The 21,294-nt window shown below is 43.6% G+C and overlaps 1 protein-coding gene across 1 annotated transcript in view; it reads left to right on the forward strand.

The window, feature by feature from the left end:
* The window catches only part of IL16 (interleukin 16), a 116,605-nt gene that overhangs the window by 17,345 nt on the left and 77,966 nt on the right, over nt 1-21,294 (forward strand). The window contains exon 2 of the mRNA XM_060005335.1: nt 15,875-16,287. Within this exon, the coding sequence (XP_059861318.1) occupies nt 15,875-16,287 (413 nt within the window). The remainder of the gene's footprint in view (nt 1-15,874; nt 16,288-21,294) is intronic.

A 21,294-nucleotide genomic window follows, 5' to 3' on the forward strand; every position in this document is an offset into this window, starting at 1 on the left:
CTCTTTGTCAAAAGCAAACAGTAGGGCTTCCCTGGTGGTGCAGTGGTTGAGAGTCCGCCTGCCGATGCAGGGGACACAGGTTCGTGCCCCGGTCCGGGAAGATCCCACATGCCGCAGAGCGGCTGGGCCAGTGAGCCATGGCCGCTGAGCCTGTGCGTCCGGAGCCTGTGCTCCACAATGGGAGAGGCCACAACAGTGAGAGGCCCGCATCCCACAAAAAAAAAAAAAAAAAAGCAAACATTATAAGTGTGTGTGTGTGTGTGCGTGCGTGTTGTGTGTTGAAAGAAATAGAAAATAATATTGAAAGAGATGATACATACCTCTTACCAAAACCGAAATCCCAAACAATCGTACACACACACACACACATACACACGTGTGTGTGCACACACACAATGGCAGCAGTTGGACCACAAAGTCCAACAGTTCTTTTAGGCCAAAGACTCTATGATGATTTGTAGCTGTTATTTTGTTTTTCTTTGAATCTCCTCTCAGTTCGCCTTAGAGATCATTGGGTATCAGTTTAATGCCCCTGCAGTTCCTTCCCCAGGAAGGGATTTTTTGTTGTTTATCCAGGAGTACGTCTTGAGCATCTTTCTCAAGGCAGGTCTTTTAGCAAGTAGGTCATATTTTCAGTTGGTCTGTTTTAAATTTTCTTTTTTTGTCTTGATCTTTTCTCTTTTCTAGATTGTAATTAAGTGATGTATACATATTTATTACCAATGGATGATATTGCCACTTTGCCCACAGAAGGGCACCTGGGACAGCCCTAGGTCTGGATAAGGGTGTGGTTTTAATTCAAAGAAGTGTTATCTAAAAATGGGATCTGAAGAGTGATGAAAATTTAGTGTCACCTAGGGTTATAGAGAGCAGGTGAGGCATCGGGAAGTGCCTGTGCCTCGGCCGGCAGGTTAGAGAAAGCCAGGGCTGCTCAGGAGGCTAAGAGCTTAGTTGTGCAGTGGACGGAGTTCAGGAAAGGAGCAGAGCGAGAGCTGAAGAGGGTGGTCGGGGCAGACCCTGCTGATGGAAGAGCAGATATTTGGGCCACAAAAGGAGGCTAACTCTAAGTTAAATCTCAATCATCGACGGTTCTCAACAGGATTTTGAAGTAAATGATAAAAATAATTTTGAAAGAGATAATATATAATGTCCTCCAAACAACCATTTGCTCTGAACTGAGAGGTTGGAATCAGGACGAAGTGAGAGGATTCCCAGCACCTGTAGGGAGAGGCATCAGGTACGGTGTCTTTCTTGGAATGGATGAAGAGGAAACAGCTACGCTCAAACATCACTTTCAAAAATTCTTTATGGAGCCATCCATAATATAAAAATAGAACGTGAAACCTCTAATTCATTAAGGACAAGAAGGAGTGAATGGCTTGCCTGGAAATCAAGAAAAGGAGGCAGTAAGAAGCTACATAGGGCTTCCCTGGTGGCGCAGTGGTTGAGAGTCCGCCTGCCGATGCAGGGGACACGGGTTCGTGCCCCGGTCCGGGAGGATCCCACATGCCGCGGAGCGGCTGGGCCCGTGAGCCATGGCCGCTGGGCCTGCGCGTCTGGAGCCTGTGCTCCGCAACGGGAGAGGCCACAACAGCGAGAGGCCCGCGTACCGCAAAAAAAAAAAAAAAAAAGAAGCTACATAAAGAGAGCAAAACAAAGCATATCAGAAGGAAGACGTCTCAATTAAGATATGATATAAGGTTGTATATTAAATGTGTATAAGATATACAAAATATAGTATAAGATATAAGGTTGTATATTAAAATAAGAAGTCTCCCAGATACAGCTTAAAAAAGGGAAATTAAAAAACCCAAAGAAACAAACTCTCCCTCCCACTCCTATTATATCCCACTTGTAAGGGACACGTTTAAAACTAAATCACGTGAAGTTAAAAATAGTGATGGGCAAGAACCATGCAAATGCAGATTAAAAGAAAGTGGGGTAGCAATGTTAATTCTGTCAGACAAAATAAAAACTGAGGCAACTGTTAAATAGATCAAGAAGTACTTTTTACAAAATGATAAAAACACACAATGGAGGTATGAAAATCGGAGAACTTTATGCACCTAAGAAAGGCATTGAAATATGTAAAATAAAAATTTTTTGAAATATATTACAAATATGGCACCAGATTTCAATGCACATGACTCTAAGCTTTTTCAGATTAATTAGACAAAAATATAAATAGTTGATGACTTATAAGATTGAATATATACACATATTTTAATATCACATTTGAGTATATACATATTTGAAACTCCAAACAGAGGAAAATCATTCTTTTCAAATGTGCACTGAACATTTAAAACATTTAGTTACATCACATACTGGCTTACAAAATAAACCTCAATAAATTCCAACAAATAAAAAGTGTCCAGGGCACATCCTGTGGCCATGATGCAATTAAATTGGAATTTTCTAGTAAAAAAATTACAAGAACAACAAGGTTAAATCTTGGAAATTTAACCAAAAGAAATTAACAATAGCAATAGCAGTCTTCTAAAAAACTGAGTTTAAATTGGAAATCAAAGCTGCAATTACAGGCCATTTCTAAAATAACAACAATTAGAGCATCATGTTTCAAAATTCATGGGTTGTGGCCAAAGGGGTATTCAGAAGAAAATTTCTAGCTTTTTATAATAATGGTGATTATGACAATGGTGGCTATAATAACTAGCCAACAAACTGTGCTAAGGGATTTACATCCAGTATTTCAATTTATTATCTATCACAAAGTTGCTGTGAGGCGGCTCCTACAATCATCCCCATTTTGCAGATAACAAAACTTGAGTCACAGAAAAGTTAAGTAGATTTTCAAGTTCGGACACCTATTGGACTGGGATTTAAACTAAGACCTACTTGGGATCCATGCCAGACCAGGTAATCACTGCATGATATGCTGTTATTTCTAAAATAGAAAGAATGGATTTGGGGGAACTAAATATTAAACTCTAGAAGATGGAGAAAAGAATAAAACAAATATCAGAAAAACAGGAAGAAAAAAGGAATAAAACTTAAGCCGAAATAAATACGTTGGAAAGCAAACTGAAAAGAGTAGATGTTTTTACTAATTCTAAGAATGAGTCCTTTGAGAGGACCAATAGAATAGCTCTCTTCAATCAGGTAAATCAAAGCAGAGAGGAAGGAGGACCGGAGGACCAACTGAAATGTACAATGTACTGGCCATGAGAGATGTACTGAAATGTACTGGCCATGAGAGACAAAGCGTATGTATAGAATAGTTTCAGAGAAAAAAATTTAAATTGTGAATATGTAATGGACAGCTCTATACTAATAAATTTGAAAATCTTGATGAAAGGGTCATTTTGTGAACAAGGTAAGTGATCAAAATTGACAGAGGAAAAGATTTTTGAAAAATTGAATAGACCAATAACCAAGGAAACAATGGAAAGTTTCAAAAGTGGTGCCAGGACCAAAAGATTTTATGGAAAACTATTTCAAACTTTTACTGGATATATTTTAAATTAGTAAACTATTTCAGACCCGGGCCCTCGGCAGTGAAAACGCAGAGTCCTAACTGCTGGACCTCCAGGGAATTCCCCCAATTCCTTTTATAATAACCTAAGACAGCCCAAAGTGGGGTGATAGGCCATTTCTTTTTGTGAGCGTGGATACAGAGATCCTAAACTAGATGTTAGCAAACTAAATTCAGTTCTCTATGAAAAGAATTGCACACTAAGATCCGATAGGATCAAAATACTGGGGGCTCGGTCTTAATAATGCCAGTAATATGTTTCTTCACACTGAGAACTCAAAAGAACGATACACATCATGGCCAAGGAGCTGAAAAAGCATTTAATAAGCAACACCGTTCTTGGAGAAAATACTTCCCAAATTAAAACTCGTAGAATATTTCCTTAATATAATAAAAAATAATTTTATCTCAATATAGCCATCAATATTCTACTTAACTAGAGAATTTCCATTAATATCTAGAAAAAGACATGGAACTCCTCTATTGTAGCCATTATTTACTAAAATTCTGGAAACTTTAGTCAGTAGACTTAGAAAATAAAATGAAATAAGTGGTATAAATATTTTAAAATGAAGCGAGCTTATTAATATGCAGAGATCCCATGATTGGAAATGCAAGAGAAACTATTGAATAGTTTCTAGGTAAGAGAGATCTGTAAGGTTGCTGGTTATGAAATAAATATGCGAAAGCCATAACTTACATATAAGCAATAACCAATTAGAAAAAATACTTTACAAATGGTCCATTCAAAATAAAAACAAAAGTGCTGACAAATAAATGTTACTAGAGATATTTAAAGCGTATATGGAGAAGAATATAAAAGTGGATTGAAGGTCTGAAAAGAAAAGCTGAACAAATATAAAAACAAAACAACAGTTAAAAAAATGGTCCTGGATGGGAAGACTTTCTCCCCAAATTCATCTGTAAATATGAGGCAATCTCAATAAAAATTTCAACCAGATATTTTCAAATCTGAGAAAATTATTATAAAGTTAATCAGAACTACTAGTTAACAAAAATTAGCCATACATTTCAATTTTATTCTTTGGAACAGAAACCTTTATTTTTCTGGTTATAATTGTGATACATGATTGTTGTCCAAAGAAATCAGGAATAGGAAATTATTAAGTAGAAAGGAAAAGCTCCTTGTAAATTCCATCTCCCAACATCTTCCTTCACCTTCCAGAAAAAATTATTAACAGTTGGGTTTTTATTCATACGAGTACACTTTTATAACCCAAACTAGTCGGTACGTCTACTTTATGGTGTTTCTTACAATATACTGTGGCCCTCTTTCCATTGCCGTATATTTTATTCTTGATATTGGTCACATAATGTTCCATTGTGTGAATGTTCCATGATATGTTTAATAAAATCTCTCATTGATGTACATTTAGATTGTTCCTACTATTTTACTTTTTTCTTTTTCTTTTTTAGTCCATCTGTGTGTCAGGCTCTCAGCTGAGTCCTTTTCAGAGCTACCTGCTTTCGTTCCCACAGTGGTTAGCATTGTCATTGCCAATTTATGGGCGATCAGCAAGTCATAAGAGAGTTCAACACTTGGCTTGAAGTTGCACAGGTAAGGGGCAGACCTGGCATACAAACTAAGGCCACCTCCAGAGTCTAAGCCCTTGGCCAGGACATTTGTGTACCTGCTTGTCACTCCTCCCAATTACAAGCATCCTTGGGGGAGCTCTGGGCAGCTGACTGCTTATTTCATGGTAACAACATTTGTTTTACCTTTTTTTGCAAACATTTTATTTATAGGTAGATAACATATGGTGGTTTTTTAAATTGAAGTAGAGTTGATTTCCAATGCTGTGCCAATCTGTGCTGTACAGCACAGTGACTCAGTTATACACATACATTCTTTTTTATATTCTTTTCCATTATGGTTTATCCCAGGAGGTTGAATATAGTTCCGTGTGCTGTAAGTTAGGACCTTGCTGTTCATTCATTCTAAATGTAATAGTTTACATCTAGCAACCACAAACTCCCAGTCCATCCGTTTCCCTCACCCCCCACGTTGACAACCACAGGTCTGTTCTCTATGTCTGTGAGTCTGTTTCTGTTTTGTAGATAGGTTCATTTGTGCCATATTTTAGATTCCACATATAAGTGATATCATATGATATGTGTCTTTCTCTTTCTGACTTACTTCACTTAGTATGATAATCTCTAGTTGCATCCATGTTGCTGCAAATGGCATTATTTCATTCTTTTTATGGCTGAATAGTATTCCATTGTATATACGTACCACATCTTCTTTATCCATTCATCTGTTGATGGACATTTAGGTTGTTTCCATGTTTTGGCTATTGTGAACAGTGCTGCTATGAACATAGGGGTGCATGGACCTTTTTGAATTATAGTTTTGTCCTGGTATATTCCCAGGAGTGGGATTGCTGGATCATATGGTAATTCTATTTTTAGTTTTCTGAGGTACCGCCATAGTATTTTCCATAGTGGCTGCACCAACTTACATTCCCACCAACAGTGTAGGAGGGTAACATTTTCTCCACACCCTCTCCAGCATTTGTTATTTGTAGACTTTTTAAAAAACTTTTAATTAATTAATTTATTTTTGCTGTGTTGGGTCTTCGTTTCTGTACGAGGGCTTTCTCTAGTTGTGGCAAGCGGGGGCCACCCTTCATCGCGGTGCGCGGGCCTCTCACTATCGCGGCCTCTCTTGTTGCGGAGCACAGGCTCCAGACACGCAGGCTCAGTAGTTGTGGCTCATGGGCCTAGTTGCTCCACGGCATGTGGGATCCTCCCAGACCAGGGCTCGAACCCCTGTCCCCTGCATTAGCAGGCAGATTCTCAACCACTGCGCCACCAGGGAGGCCCTATTTGTAGACTTTTTAATGATGGCCATTCTCACCAGTGTGAAGTGGTACCTCATTGTAGTTTTGATTTGCATTTCTCTAATAATTAGCGATGTTGAGCATCTTTTCATGTGCCTGTTGGCCATCTGTAGGCAACAACATTTATTGAGTGTCTCCTATATGTGAAGCCCTCTTCCGAGCACTGGGATTTAATGAAGAATCCATCTTAGCCAGTCCCTCCAGAACAGTGGTGGGTGGATGTGCCTTTCTTGAATTTGTCTAGGTTCTTTTTGAGGTTAATTCTATTTTCGGCCTTTTCCATCTTGGAGGGAATGCATGCTGAGGGGGCATAGTGCTGTCCATCTTCATCCTTTGTCTCAGAGGCCTGGGTGTTTGGGGGGCATCCTGGTGATCTGACTTGTGCCTGCACGCTGATGGATTTGATCACCTTTCAGGATGCTGAAAGTGCAGAGGCCCCTGTGAGGGCCTCCTCTTAGCATCTTACACATGCCTTTAGGATTTTCCCGAGGAGCAGATTCCAGAATGTCTTTCCAATGGCTCTGACTTGTCATCTACTCTCAGGTGCAACCCACTACGACTCCTTATCACTCTGATGTCAGTCGGTTACCTGGAATCCTTCCTTCTGTGGTACTAGAGGGGATGTTTTCCCTGGTGTTTCGTCATAGTTCTGCAGAGAAGTAGACCAATAGGAGGTAGATAGATACATGGATGGATAGATAGACCACAGATAGATGTAAGGAAGGAGATTTATTATGAGGGATTGGCTCATGTGCATACGTAGACTGAGAAGTCCTAAGATCTGCTCTCTGCAAGTTGGGGGCCCAGGAAAGTGGGTGGTGTGGTCCAGTCCAAACCCAAAGGCCTGAGAACAAGGGGAGCCAGTGGTGTAAGTCCTGGTCCGAGTCTGAAGGCCCAAGAACTTGGACCACTGATATCCAAGAGCAGGAAAAGATGGCTGTCCCAGTTCCAGCAGAGAGAGTGATTTTTCTCTTCCTGCATCTTCTTCTTCTTCTAGTCAGACCCTTAAAAGATTGGATGATGCCCACCCACTTGGATGTGGGCAGATCTTCTTTACTCAGTCTACCGGTTCAAATGTTAATCTCTCCTGGAGAACCCTGATAGACACAGCCAGTAATACTGAAAACCCTTAGCCCAGTGGAGTTGACATATAAACTTAACCATCACGCCTGGGATCATTTCACCTTATATTGGTGTGGGAAAGGTCAACTGAAGGCAAAGGAACTTTTGAGATGTTCATCCACCATTCCTCCCTTCCTCCTTTCCTTCCTTCCTTCCTTCCTTCCTTCACTGGACATGCAAATGCCCCTACTCTGTGCTAAGCCCTGTCAAAGGTCTGCAGACATAAAAATAGTGAGACATGGTTAGTGCAGAGGAAGAAAGACCAAGGGTATAAGACTAACTTCAACACCACCTTCTCACTTTACCAGTTGGGAAAGAGGCTATGAGGTGCTGTGTCATTTGTTTTGTCCTGTGACCGATGTATACAGACATACACCAGTCCCAGCGGTGTGTCCCACGGAATCCTATTAAAGATACTCTTTTAGAAAGAAAAGGAGCCATGAATTTCCTCCCTTCATTTCTTATCTCTGAGTCACTCTTTAGCTGAAGACAAAAATTATCCCCTGGGCAAGAGTGACCAAACTTTAAAAATTGCCTTTGATATAGAATACTGTTGGAGAATTCAGAAATTTGAAACATATTTTATCAACTAGTTCCCCTTTCTCCATATGGCTATTTACCGTCTCAGAGTTCTCCAGTCAAGTGAGTATATTCTAACCAGATGGAAGTACCTTTCCTCTGGTGGGTTAGCTTTGCCCAAAAGATAACAGGCACATAACAGTTTTTCTCAACAAGTGCTTTCCGAGGGAACAAAGGAAAACGAAGGAAGGAAAGAAGAAAAGAAAGGAGAGAAGGAAGGACTTCACTGATCCTTCTCCTGCGCCCCCAGTCTGGAAGTTTTTCAAGCCCCTTGAAAGGAAGAACCATCCGTTTCTTTGCACTTCGTCTTTATGCTTTTGGCTCTGCATTTTCTATACAGATGACAGCTAAGCCAAGGTGGGTCTAAACATACATTGGGAACTGTGATGGCGAATTGGTTCGTATCCCTTCTGGCCACACAATCTCCTCATATGTGTGGCGGGGAGACCCCTTCTGGCCTGAGCATTCTGTGGAAACTCTAACTAAAGAGAATGCTATCATGGTTTAGGGGGGAAAGCCCCTCCCAAGGAGCTGGTTCCTGGGTGAAGTGGATCCTTTGGATTTTTCTGCTGGGAAGGGGAAGCAGCTGGTCCTTTTAGCTTAGCCATGTTGGAAACCTCAGCTGTGTATCCCTGGGAAGTCTCTGGAAGAGACCCACAAGACAGTCTCATGGAGGACCCACGGGGGGCAGAACACATCTGACAAGAGTTTGGCAAATGTTCTTGAAGTCCAGGGTAAAATCAGAGAGAGCTCATTAGCTTTGACCTGTTGAAGATGGCTGGAATCAGGGAATGGCACGGGCTTGCCCCCCACTTGCTCTGCTGACATTTGGTTCCATTAGGGACCAAGAGCTGGTTCCAATGTCCTGAGAGCAATTACCAAAGCTAAGCTGAACACAGTGCTGTGTTTTCAATTATTGTCTCTCTCTCTCTGTCTCTCTCTCTCTCTCTCTGTCTCTCTCTCTCTCTCTCTCTCTCTCTCCTCTTTCTTTCTCTCTCGCTATGCCAGGCCTAGAGGCAACACAGTCTCCCACAGAAGTCCAATCCTGGCTTCTCCTCTACAATCCTTTTGCGATCATCCTCTTTCTTTTTTACATTTTCCATAATAACAAGGCTCATTTTGAAAACCCTCTTTGCTCTGGACCGAAGGGTTAACCCCTCATCCCCTGTGCCTTGCCCATCCCGTGGCTTCTGCCATCCCACACGACAGCCAAGGCCACAGAAGTTGCGGTTCTCTCTGGAACAGCTTATTTTAAGAAACTGACAGCTCTCATCAGACACTCGTGCAATGGTCCCCTGAGATTAGCCCAGTTTCCACCAAGGAATATTATCCCTCTGCTCTCCGAAATCCTACATGCAGCCAGCTTTTCCACCACTGAGTGAAGCGCACAGCCTTGTACCTGGTCCAGAAAGCCCCCAAATGTCTGTGCCCTGGAAAATGGCCAGTGAGTGAGCTCGCCTTTGCTGGGACAGCTATTGTGGGTTAGGAGAGGACATGGGGGAGAAAGGGAATTGGGTTTGCAGTCTAAGAATCCATGCAGACGGTAGCAATGCTTGGTGAAAAAAGAAGGCAACAGGCCTTTATACCAGAGCCAGGAACTGAAGGGGAAAAGAATTGGGGCCTTCACTGGGGGTGACTGGCACCTCTCCTAGGCTTGGGATGGGATAAAAGACAGTTTCAAAAAGCCCCTTGGCCCTTGAATGTCACTGTTTTCTGTAACTTATGCCAGTGGCATCAGAGAGAAGAACAACTGTGCCAGCAGGATTTTTTTTTTTTTAACATCTTTATTGGAGTATAATGGCTTTACAATGGTGTGTTAGTTTCTGCTTTATAACAAAGTGAATCAGTTATACATATACATATATCCCCACATCTCCTCCCTCTTGCGTCTCCCTCCCTCCCACCCTCCCTATCCCACCCCTCTAGGTGGTCACAAAGCACCGAGCTGATCTCCCTGTGCCATGAGGCTGCTTCCTACTAGCTATCTATTTTACGTTTGCTAGTGTATATATGTCCATGCCACTCTCTCACTTTGTCACAGTTTACTCTTCCCCCTCCCCATATCCTCAAGTCCATTCTCTAGTAGGTCTGTGTCTTTATTCCCGTCTTACCCCTAGGTTCTTCATGACCTTTTTTTTTTCTTCCTTAGATTCCATATATATGTGTTAGCATGCGGTATTTGTTTTTCTCTTTCTGACTTACTTCACTCTGTATGACAGACTCTAGGTCCATCCACCTCACTACAAATAATTCAATTTCGTTTCTTTTTATGGCTGAGTAATATTCCATTGTATATATGTGCCACATCTTCTTTATCCATTCATCCAACGATGGACACTTAGGTTGCTTCCATGTCCTGGCTATTGTAAATAGAGCTGCAATGAACATTTTGATACACGACCCTTTTTGAATTATGGTTTTCTCAGGGTATATGCCCAGTAGTGGGATTGCTGGGTCATATGGTAGTTCTATTTGTAGTTTTTTAAGGAACCTCCATACTGTTTTCCGTAGTGGCTGTATCAATTTACATTCCCACCAACAGTGCAAGAGTGTTCCCTTTTCTCCACACCCTCTCCAGAATTTATTGTTTCTAGGTTTTATGATGATGGCCATTCTGACTGGTGTGAGATGATATCTCATTGTAGTTTTGATTTGCATTTCTCTAATGATTAATGAAGTTGAGCATTTTTTTCATGTGTTTGTTGGCAGTCTGTATATCTTCTTTGGAGAAATATCTATTTAGGTCTTCTGCCCATTTTTGGATTGGGTTGTTTGTTTTTTTGTTATTAGCTGCATGAGCTGCTTGTATATTTTGGAGATTAATTCTTTGTCAGTTTCTTCATTTGCAAATATTTTCTCCCATTCTGAGGGTTGTCTTTTGGTCTTGTTTATGGTTTCCTTTGCTGTGCAAAAGCTTTTAAGTTTCATTAGGTCCCATTTGTTTATTTTTGTTTTTATTTCCATTTCTCTAGAAGGTGGGTCAAAAAGGATCTTGCTGTGATTTATGTCATAGAGTGTTCTGCCTACGTTTTCCTCTAAGAGTTTGATAGTTTCTGTCTTACATTTAGATCTTTAATCCATTTTGAGCTTATTTTTGTGTATGGTGTTAGGGAGTGTTCTAATCTCATACTTTTACATGTATCTGTCCAGTTTTCCCAGAACCACTTATTGAAGAGGCTGTCTTTTCTCCACTGTATATTCTTGCCTCCTTTATCAAAGATAAGGTGACCATATGTGTGTGGGTTTATCTCTGGGGTTTCGATCCTGTTCCATTGATCTATCTTTCTGTTTTTGTGCCAGTACCATACTGTCTTGATTACTGTAGCTTTGTAGTATAGTCTGAAGTCAGAGAGCCTGATTCCTCCAGCTCCATTTTTCGTTCTCAAGATGGCTTTGGCTATTCGGGGTCTTTTGTGTTTCCATACAAATTGTGAAATTTTTTGTTCTAGTTCTGTGAAAAATGCCAGTGGTAGTTTGATAGGGATTGCATTGAATCTGTAGATTGTTTTGGGTAGTAGAGTCATTTTCACAATGTTGATTTTTCCAATCCAAGAACATGGTATATCTCTCCATCAATTTGTATCATCTTTAATTTCTTTCATCAATGTCTTATAATTTTCTGCATACAGGTCTTTTGTCTCCTTAGGCAGATTTATTCCTAGATATTTTATTCTTTTTGTTGCAATGGTAAATGGGAGTGGTTTCTTAATTTCATTTTCAGATTTTTCATCATTAGTGTATAGGAATGCCAGAGATTTCTGTGCATTAATTTTGTATCCTGCCGGTAGGATTTTTTAAGCAAAAAAGAAGTTTTATTCGTTTGTCTAAGTGAATAGTGTGGCTTCAGGCATGGCTGAATCTAGGTGTTCATATGGCATTTTCTAGGCTCGTCCTTCTCACTCTTTCTCTCTGTCCTCCTTCCTTTCTCTCTTTTTCTTCCCCTGTGGGTTCTGTACCTTCTGTGTTGGCTTCACTCGCAGGCAGCGCTGTCCATGTGGTGGCATCGGCAATTCTGGATTTATATCCCCTCTGTATAGCACCAGCAAAAGTCCAGAAGGATTTTAAACTTTGATTGTCTTTCAATATTTCAAATACCTAATGGACCAGTGCTGGCTGTGACCAACACACGCACACACACACACTTCCTTCTCCATGAGTCCTAGGTGAACTATGGGGAATCCTCATGAAGCTGAACGAAATGCAAAGAAGGTTGGATATATTAATCCCTATAGTGGTGCTGGTGTTGAGAGTTACAAATTCTGGGATGTTGCATTGGCAGCATGCAAAGGATCGCCGGTGCTGGGGAATGGTGGCAGGAAGGAGAAATTTACAATTTGGATTTGAAAGATGACATCCGGAAGTAAAGGCTAGTGATGAGAAGAAGGAAAAAAATTTTAAAAAGAACTACGGTAAAAGCTTGAATTCTCTGTATTCTTCAGCCAATAGATCTGAGCATTGATATTTAGGTGAATGAATCCTCTAGAAATGAAGCAGGTTTCGAGCAAGCAGACCATGCCCTCTGGACTTGGGTTCATGACTTCGGTAAAATGCAGAACTGATTTAAAAAAAAAAAAGAGTTTCAGTGGTTTTCGGGGAAGGAAGCAGACTCTGTGGGCTGTGGCTCAAAGAGGAGGTGAGCCTGAGAGCAGAAAGTACAAGTGTAAAACGTTTGTTCAAGAAGATAGGGAGGACAGCAGAATGGTCCATTGTCAACATTGTGCCTGTTGATAACAGCATTGGGCTGTACACTTAAAAATCTGTTAAGATGGTAGATCTCATGTTAAGTGTTCTTATCATAATAAAGAAAAAGGAAAAAAAATAGGAAGGGGATAAAAGAGAGGCAGGTAACAAGAGGAAGATAGGGATTCAACACATAGTTTTTAAAAGACAGACGATTTGAGTATGTTTACATGCTGATGATAAAACCCAGAACAGAGGGAGAGAATGAGGTGAAAGAAAGATGCTAATAAATGGCGGTGTGGAGCCATAGTAAAGATGCAGCCTCCAGAGTCAGACTGCTGTTTGAATTCCTGCTTTCACCGTGTTCTAGCTGTGTGATCTTGGGGAAGTGGCCTAACCTCTCTGTGCCTCAGTTATCTTTCTTTGTAAAATGAGGATATTGATGGAACCTACAGTAGATTTTGTGAGAACTAAATGGTAAAGCAATTAGAACAGTACATCATAAGCACTAAATAAGTGTTAGCAATTATCATTTTTATTGTTGTTATGTCTAAAGAACTGAGTGGTATCCCGAGAACGGATGGGTGGGTTGACCTCAATAGGAGGGCAAACGTTTCACTACGAAGGGTATGGACAGGTATGTATGGATGGCAAATGGATTTGTATATTCGATGGTGGAAATTTGGGAGGGATTGCTATCTGAAAACTTCTGTGTTTCTATGAAGCAGAAGGTGACATTACCTGTTTATGATGAGGAGAGAGGTAAATCTAGTTTTGAAGACAGTGAAGTCTTGAAATAGTCATTATTGAGAATGCATGATCAACCTAACCATGGAAACACAGTACAGTTGTTGGCCAGAATGTTTCATGAAACCAATCTGCTCAGGAGTGGGCATGTCCCCTGCAGGGCTCAGAAACCTGCAAGCAGCCATGGAACTTAGTGGAGGATTGCATTCATCTGTGCTTGGGGTTTTGCTATTACAGTAAGTCCCCTACAAACAAATGAGTTCCGTTCCGAGAACGCGGTCGTAAGTCCAATTTGTTCTTTAAGTCCAACAAAGTTAGCCTAGGTACCCAACTAACACAATCACCTATATAGTACTGTACTGGAATAGGTTTATCATACTTTTCCCACAAATAATACATAAAAAACAAACAAAAACAAAAATAAAGAAAACAGTTTTAATCTTACAGTACAGTACCCTGAAAAGTACAGTAGTACCAGCGACATCACCACTGCTTTTACACTTGCTTCCGGACATCCTGGGCTTGAGATAAAAATACTGTACTCTATACAGTACTGTACAGTAAAGTACACAAAAGCACAACCACTTGTAGAGGATGCACGCACGTGACAGTGTATGCCAGACACGTGAACTCACTTATGTGATTGGACAGGCGAACACAGGTTCGCATCTTTGAAAGTTTGCAACTTGAAGGTTTGTATGTAGGGGACTTAGGGTGTTCGAGATGGAAGGACACAGAGTACAGGACTTTGGGATATTGGCCAGAGGGTGCTTGATGAAATGGACCAACATTGAGTTAATTTATACTAAAGCAACAAGAAGAGTGCCTGATGTATAGAGTAGGCTCTCAAAGAGTTATCCATTCATTCATTTTAATTCATTGCTATTGGCTGCTATAGATGATTGGTGGATAAATTGATAAAATTCAAAGGCTAATACAGAAAGCCATAAAATGGTGCAACTGGGCATTGAGAAACACTGTCTTCTTTTAAAAGAAGTTCTCTTTGGGGGGATTATGTAATGTGAAAGGGCTCCTACTTGATGAAATGCTGGAAGGCCTCTGCTTTTTCTTATTCAATACTAGTTGTGCACGAACAGCAGTACCCATGGGCCAAGAGCATCCCACATTTGTTATTCTGGCAACAGGCTTGTTTTGTGGCTTGGGCCTGAGTCAGAACTGCTTTGGATGCAGCATCAGGGCCCCTTTCACCACCTGCCTCACGGAGACTGAATCCGGGGCAGGCCCCTCAAGGTGAAGCGGAGCTGAGCTGGGCTGGGCTGAAAGTGATGCCGTTGACCTGATGGGTGAAGCCAGTCTTTGATCCATCAGCCTGTGAGAGTTTGATCCCATGGCAATAGGTGACAGAGCCAGAGACCCTCGGCCTGGCTGTGATACAGGCCAGGTGTGACCTTGGTCCCAGGAAAGGGCACACAGGTTTGCCAGACACCTGTTGTGTGCTAAGCCCTTTGGCACGAACTGTCCCTGATTCACCTTGTTTTACACTCAAAACAACACTGATGGGTCAGCGTTTGGTGAGACTCCCAACCCTTCTAGTTTGTAGGCTCTTCATCTGAGAATGCAGCGCATAGACGTCAGCGGTCTTCAGCCTGGGCTCTGTGAATTCTCAGGTTGCTGTGGAGAAGATACAGACGTTACCAGGGTTAGCAAGAAGGGACTGGCGGGGGCAGCTCAGTCTTCCCCTTTGCCCTGATCTGCTCCAGAGTCTGGAGTTCCCTGTACGCTTTTTTTTTTTTTTTTTTTTTTTGCGGTATGCGGGCCTCTCACTGTTGCGGCCTCTCCCGTTGCGGAGCACAGGCTCCAGACGCGCAGGCTCAGCGGCCATGGCTCACGGGCCCAGCCGCTCCGCGGCATGTGGGATCCTCCCGGACCGGGGCACGAACCCGTGTCCCCTGCATCGGCAGGCGGACTCTCAACCACTGCGCCACCAGGGAAGCCCTCCCTGTACGCTTTTGACTGAAGAACGGCTTTTACATTTAAAAATCTCGCAGAGCACAGGTCTCTGTGATCTCTAAAATTCTTCCCGGGATCTGATCACTGTCTCTCCTGCAAATGCTCTTTGTGGCTTTGCATTTGAGCCTCCTTCTCTGTGCCCTGGTGTCCCTGCGTGCAGAAGGAGGGTTTGGATAAGAGAAGCTCTGGCCTCCGGGATCCTGGGAGTGGAGGGCGTGGTAAAAACACTTGGGCTCACTGAACCCCGTGTGGCCGGCACCCTGGAAGGGCCAGTGATACTGAAGGATGATCTCTCCATCTGTCCTGTCTCACGGGCACCGCACCCGGCACTCGCAGCTCAGTTCCAGGACTCAGGTCTCTCTCCACTTGTCCACATCAAGTCACATTGCCTCTTCCCATTTTCTCTTTCCTCCAGGGACCCATGAAGTGGTGGCTAAACCCGGTTTGGTCGCCACCCGTCCACCGAGGGCCAGAGATCAGGAAAGGAAGAAGGGCAGCTTTACTTCCTCCCTCAGGATGGAGCCACACAGCCATTCTGGAAAGAGCAGAAAATCCACAAAATTCTGGTCCATCTCCCGGTCCCTGATCCTGTGTAATGCCAAGACCAGTGACGATGGCTCAAGCCCCGATGAGAGATATCCTGATCCTTTTGAGATTTCCCTGGGCCACGGCAAGAAGGGACTTTTCCTCTCATCTGTGCAGCTGGCAGACACGTCAGAGGCCGGGCCCGACAGCGTTCCTGATCTCACGCTGTCCTCCGAGGCCGCTCCACTGCAGGCAGCTGGGAGTGATGGAGGCCAGAACTGTAGGAGGATGCTCTTCATGAAGGTACGCCCAGGATTTGTGGGGCTGGAGGAGCCTGCAGTTGCCTTCCGGTGCTGTGAATGAAAGTCTTCGCGTTTTTTTATTCCAAAGTCAGGAAGGCACAGAGTTCTCATTCTGAACGAGAGCAGGGAAGAAGTTGAGGCAGGGCCCACTGGAATGATGACAAGGAGCACGGCAGTGAATCAGGCTCAGTTGACCTTCCTGCTTGAGACATTCTTTGAGATACGGTGTCAGCCCCAGGTAAACTGAGCCTGGGTCCCTGCTGGAAAATGCCAGGTGCAATACACTGGGAAGGGCTCATCTCCAGACAGACAGTATCCAGCACATCACAGGCAGCTCAGATCGAATCCAGTAGAGAACCTGATAGAAGCTGACTTATAAGGTCCGGACTCAGAAGGAGCTGGAAGGTCGAGCAGGGCAAGGAGTACAGCCTGAGTGAGTTTGCACTTGAATGCTGACCGAGAACGTTCCCCAGGTGCCCCGTGCCAGTTCCAACACAGGTGTGAGTGAGGGCTGGCAGGCAGAGCCATCAAGGAAAGGGCAGAGGGAAAACTAAGTAGGGTTTGGAGACTTGCCAAGATACAGAATGTTTTCTCTTCTGTTAGACAGTATTTCAATTTTTGTTATTACAGCAAGGTGGAAATTGCAGGGTACTGTGAGATAGAGGCGATTAAAGGATTTCACTCTCGAATTAGTCTCTATAAGTCCTATGCCCTCAGCCTTCCATCAAAGGCAGGATTTCTCAAGGGTCCAAACAGCCCTGAACCTTGGAGCCAGTGCGGCTCGCTCAGGGATGGGCCAGCCCCGAGGGGCTTCTCCCACACCTTACTGCCAAGACCCGCGGGGCACAGTCACGTGACTGTCAACAGCAAATAGGGAAGGTGTTCCGGTACCTTTGGAGGAGACGCAGTGCTCTTGCATCTTTCCTTGAGGAAGAAAATCATTGCTTAACACATGAATAGTAAACACCATCATGTAACATTATATAACAGGTTAGCAGGTCCGGCCCAATAATCTCCACACACAAGCAGCTACCTCAAGAGACCCACCCAGCCTAGGGTGCTCCATCACCCACAAGGTGGCTTCTGTTGATGGGAGCCGAGCTCACCCGATAGGGTAGAAGGAGGGAACAGCAGCTCAGTGGGTTTGGGGGAGCCTGGCCAGGCTCCTGGTTTGCCACCAATGATATGACCAGTATACTATCCACCAACTGAGAGTCAAGTTTATTAATGACAATACCAATTTATCCAGGTCAGAGTTCACATAAATGAAATTTAAAAATCATTTGGAGATTCCAGCGGACTCCAGAACGAACTTTTCACTTGCTTCTATTTAACTGAACAAGCATTTCCTGAGCACCTGTTACGTGCCAGGCACAATAGGGATCCAGCCCCTGCCTTCAAGGAACTTGTCTCAAGTGGAGGAACAAAGAATACACTCCAACGGGGCTGTTGGAGGCTCAAAAGGAGGCGGCATATCTCTAGGGGTGGGTATCAGTACATTTAGTCCATGTTTACAGAGTACCGACCGGTGTCAGGCACTGTTCTAGGGAGTAAACCAGACTCAGTCCCTGCCCTTGGGCAGCTTTTCTTCTCGTGGGGGGATACAGGTGTTAACAACCCAGCATATGCTATAATATTAAAGAGTGAAGGGCTCTGAAGAAATATTAAGCAGGATAAAGGGATAGAGAGCAATGAGGAGGGGTCACTGCCCTTTTTGAAAAGGTGATCACGAAGGCTCCTCCAAAGAAGTGACATTTGAGCCATGACCTGAACGAATGAAGCAGAGAAGGGAGTCATATGAACAACAGGCGGGAAGAGCGTTCCGGGCGGAGGGAACAGCATGTGCGAAGACAGGAAGAGAAGAATGTGCTTGTGGAATGCTGGAGGAGAATAGGGTGCACGGGCAGTTCAGGGAAGGGGAGAGCAGGGGAGGATGGAGTCGGGGTGGTAGCCAGGCACCATACGTGGAGTTTTACTCTCAGAAGGATGGGGAAGCCTTGGAAGATGGAGCAGGGGAGTGACCCGATCCTTTTCAGGAGCACTCTGGCTGCTGAGCAGAGAATGGAGCGTAGGGAGGCCGGTTAGCGGAGCTACGACAATAACCGAGGCCGGAAGTGACGTGGCTGGACTGAAAGGGTCATGGGGGAGGCACTAAGGATGCTCAGGGTAGGCATTTATTTTCAAGACAAAGCCAACGGGATTTGTCGATGGAAGGATGGAGGGGGGCGAGAGGCAGCAAGTTCAACTGCAAGTTCTGACCTGACCTACCCCGGGGAAAGGAGGTGGCCTGTTCTAATATGGGAAATACTCAGGGCTGCAAAAATGATCGGGAAAAGGTGAGATGTTGCCAGAAGGACGCAGGATCTGACAAAGCAGGGGTGGGTGGAAGAGAATCCTAGGTGGAAGGAGCTGTGTGAGCAAAGATGAGGGCAGGAGGCACCGAGTGCTTATGCGTGGGCCACCGTGCACAGGAGAGTGTGTCTCGAGCTGCGTTTTGGGCGCCTGTCCAGTGACAGGAGGCTGGAGACCCGGGGAAGCTAGATGAACAGGCATAGGACAGGAAACTGGCAAGGGGTCAACGATAAACTCCACCTTTTCGTCTCTCTGTGATTCACATGTGCATCATAATTTGGTTTAAAAAATGTTTTCACAGCTCTATCTCATTGTCTCCTTCCTGGGAGGAAGGAAGTCACAGCGGCATTTGTATTTCCGAGGGCGAGGGTGGGCCGTATGGCACAGGGGCTGGCGGCGTGGGCTCATTAGTCTGACTGCTTGGCCTTGAGTCCAGCTTTCCCAGTTGTGTGATCCTGGACAATTCACTTTAACTTTTTATTTTATATTGGAGTATAGTCGATTAACAGTGCTGTGATATTGATAGTTTCAGGTGTACAGCAAAGTGATTCAGTTATACGTATACATGTGTCTATTCTTTTTCAAATTCTTTTCCCATTTAAGTTGTCATGTAATATTGAGCAGAGTTCCCTGTTCTATACAGTAGGTCCTTGTTGGTCACTTTACCTTTTTGTGTGCCCATTTTCTCATCTATGAAATGGAGAATGTTAATAATGATATATGAGTTTTCTTAGGATAAAGCTATAAGTATTTACATAAGAAAATCCACAGTGCAGTGCACATAGGAATTGCTTAATAAATACTATTATTATTATTTCTGTTTTAAGATGGGGATGCTGACTGTCACTGAGTAATTAAGTAATTAATGAATTCAATAGCATATATTAAATGTGCCAGGCCGTGGGCAAGACTTGTAGTTTTGCAATGCTCATAGGCTAATGAGGAAGACAGGGATGAAACAGATGATTCCTGTTTCGGGGTGCGGCTACAGATCTGTAAGGGAAATCGTGGGGGTGCTGAGGAGGAATGTGCTGTTCTATTTGGGGAAGGGCAACCCGGAGGGGGTGAAAGCAGGATCTCCAAGTAGACAAGTCCAGATCCTAGCAGTACGAACAGGCAGAGGGACAGGAAGAAGTCTCAGAGGCTGGAAAGTGGTTTGTTTGCTGAGATGGGGGGAAGAGAGATGTGCATTTGCGTCAAGTTCGAGGCAGGGATGAACTGGGAAGGCAGACAGGGGTATTGGCCAGCTCTGAACCCAAGACTGTTTTTTTCTTTTTAAGGAGCACAGGTGATCTTTCACTATCCATGAATGAGTTCTGAGCAAGTAAATGTTTCAGTTGTCTGAGCAGGTCCTGTATCAACAGTGCCAGGGCAGAAAGGCAAAGGTGACAGCTTGTCCCAATTTCCTTTTCTGGAGGAGCCTCTGTGTACTCAGTAACACCCCCCTCCCTGTCCCTTCTCGCAGGGACACTCTAGCCCCCGCCTGGCTCCTGCCCTGCACCCAGGCATGACTCAGTTGGCCCAGATGGACTGCTCAGCTTCCAGCAATGCCATGGTTACACTGATTTCAAAACAACATCTGGAAAGAGGCCCTGTGACATCAGCCTCTTCTCTAGAAACGCCTAATACGAAAATTAAAAAAGAGGAAGTTAGATAAACAGCCAACTGAAAAAAAAAGCCTTATTGGATGTGTTGTCCTTGGCACAATTAGGACTAAGTAAATCATCACCCAGGGATGTGTCAAAGCTGGGCAGGGGTGTGCGGAATCTGGAGTAAGCATTGGGATCTGTGCTGTGCATTAAGGGACTGGCAGGGTCCTTTTTCAGGAGGAGCTTCCAGACCCCTGGGGAAGGATGTTCAAAGCCAGACTCCCCAACCTAATAAACAAAAACGCAATGTATCAGACCTAGACTTTTCAAAGGAGGGAATGCACAGACGCCTTGGCTACTCCGGACCCACTGTCTTTTTCCAAATGGCAAGGGTATTTTTTTTTTTTACATCTTTATTGGAGTATAATTGCTTTACAATGGTGTGTTAGTTTCTGCTTTATAACGAAGTGAATCAGTTATACATATACATATGTTCCCATATCTCTTCCCTCTTGCGTCTCCCTCCCTCCCACCCTCCCTATCCACCCCTCCAGGCGGTCACAAAGCACCGAGCTGATCTCTCTGTGCTATGCAGCTGCTTCCCACTAGCTATCTACCTTACGTTTGGTAGTGTATATATGTCCATGCCTCTCTCTCGCTTTCTCACAGCTTACCCTTCCCCTCCCCATATCCTCAAGTCCATTCTCTAGTAGGTCTGTGTCTTTATTCCTGTCTTACCCCTAGGTTCTTCATGACCTTTTTTTTTCTTAAATTCCACATATATGTGTTAGCATACGGTATTTGTCTTTCTCTTTCTGACTTACTTCACTCTGTATGACAGACTCTAGGTCTATCCACCTCATTACAAATAGCTCAATTTCATTTCTTTTTATGGCTGAGTAATATTCCATTGTATATATGTGCCACATCTTCTTTATCCATTCATCCGATGATGGGCACTTAGGTTGTTTCCATCTCCGGGCTATTGTAAATAGAGCTGCCATGAACATTTTGGTACATGACTCTTTCTGAATTATGGTTTTCTCAGGGTATATGCCCAGTAGTGG

This window comes from Delphinus delphis, chromosome 2 (assembly GCF_949987515.2).
Source record: "Delphinus delphis chromosome 2, mDelDel1.2, whole genome shotgun sequence".
NCBI classification, from domain to species: domain Eukaryota; kingdom Metazoa; phylum Chordata; class Mammalia; order Artiodactyla; family Delphinidae; genus Delphinus; species Delphinus delphis.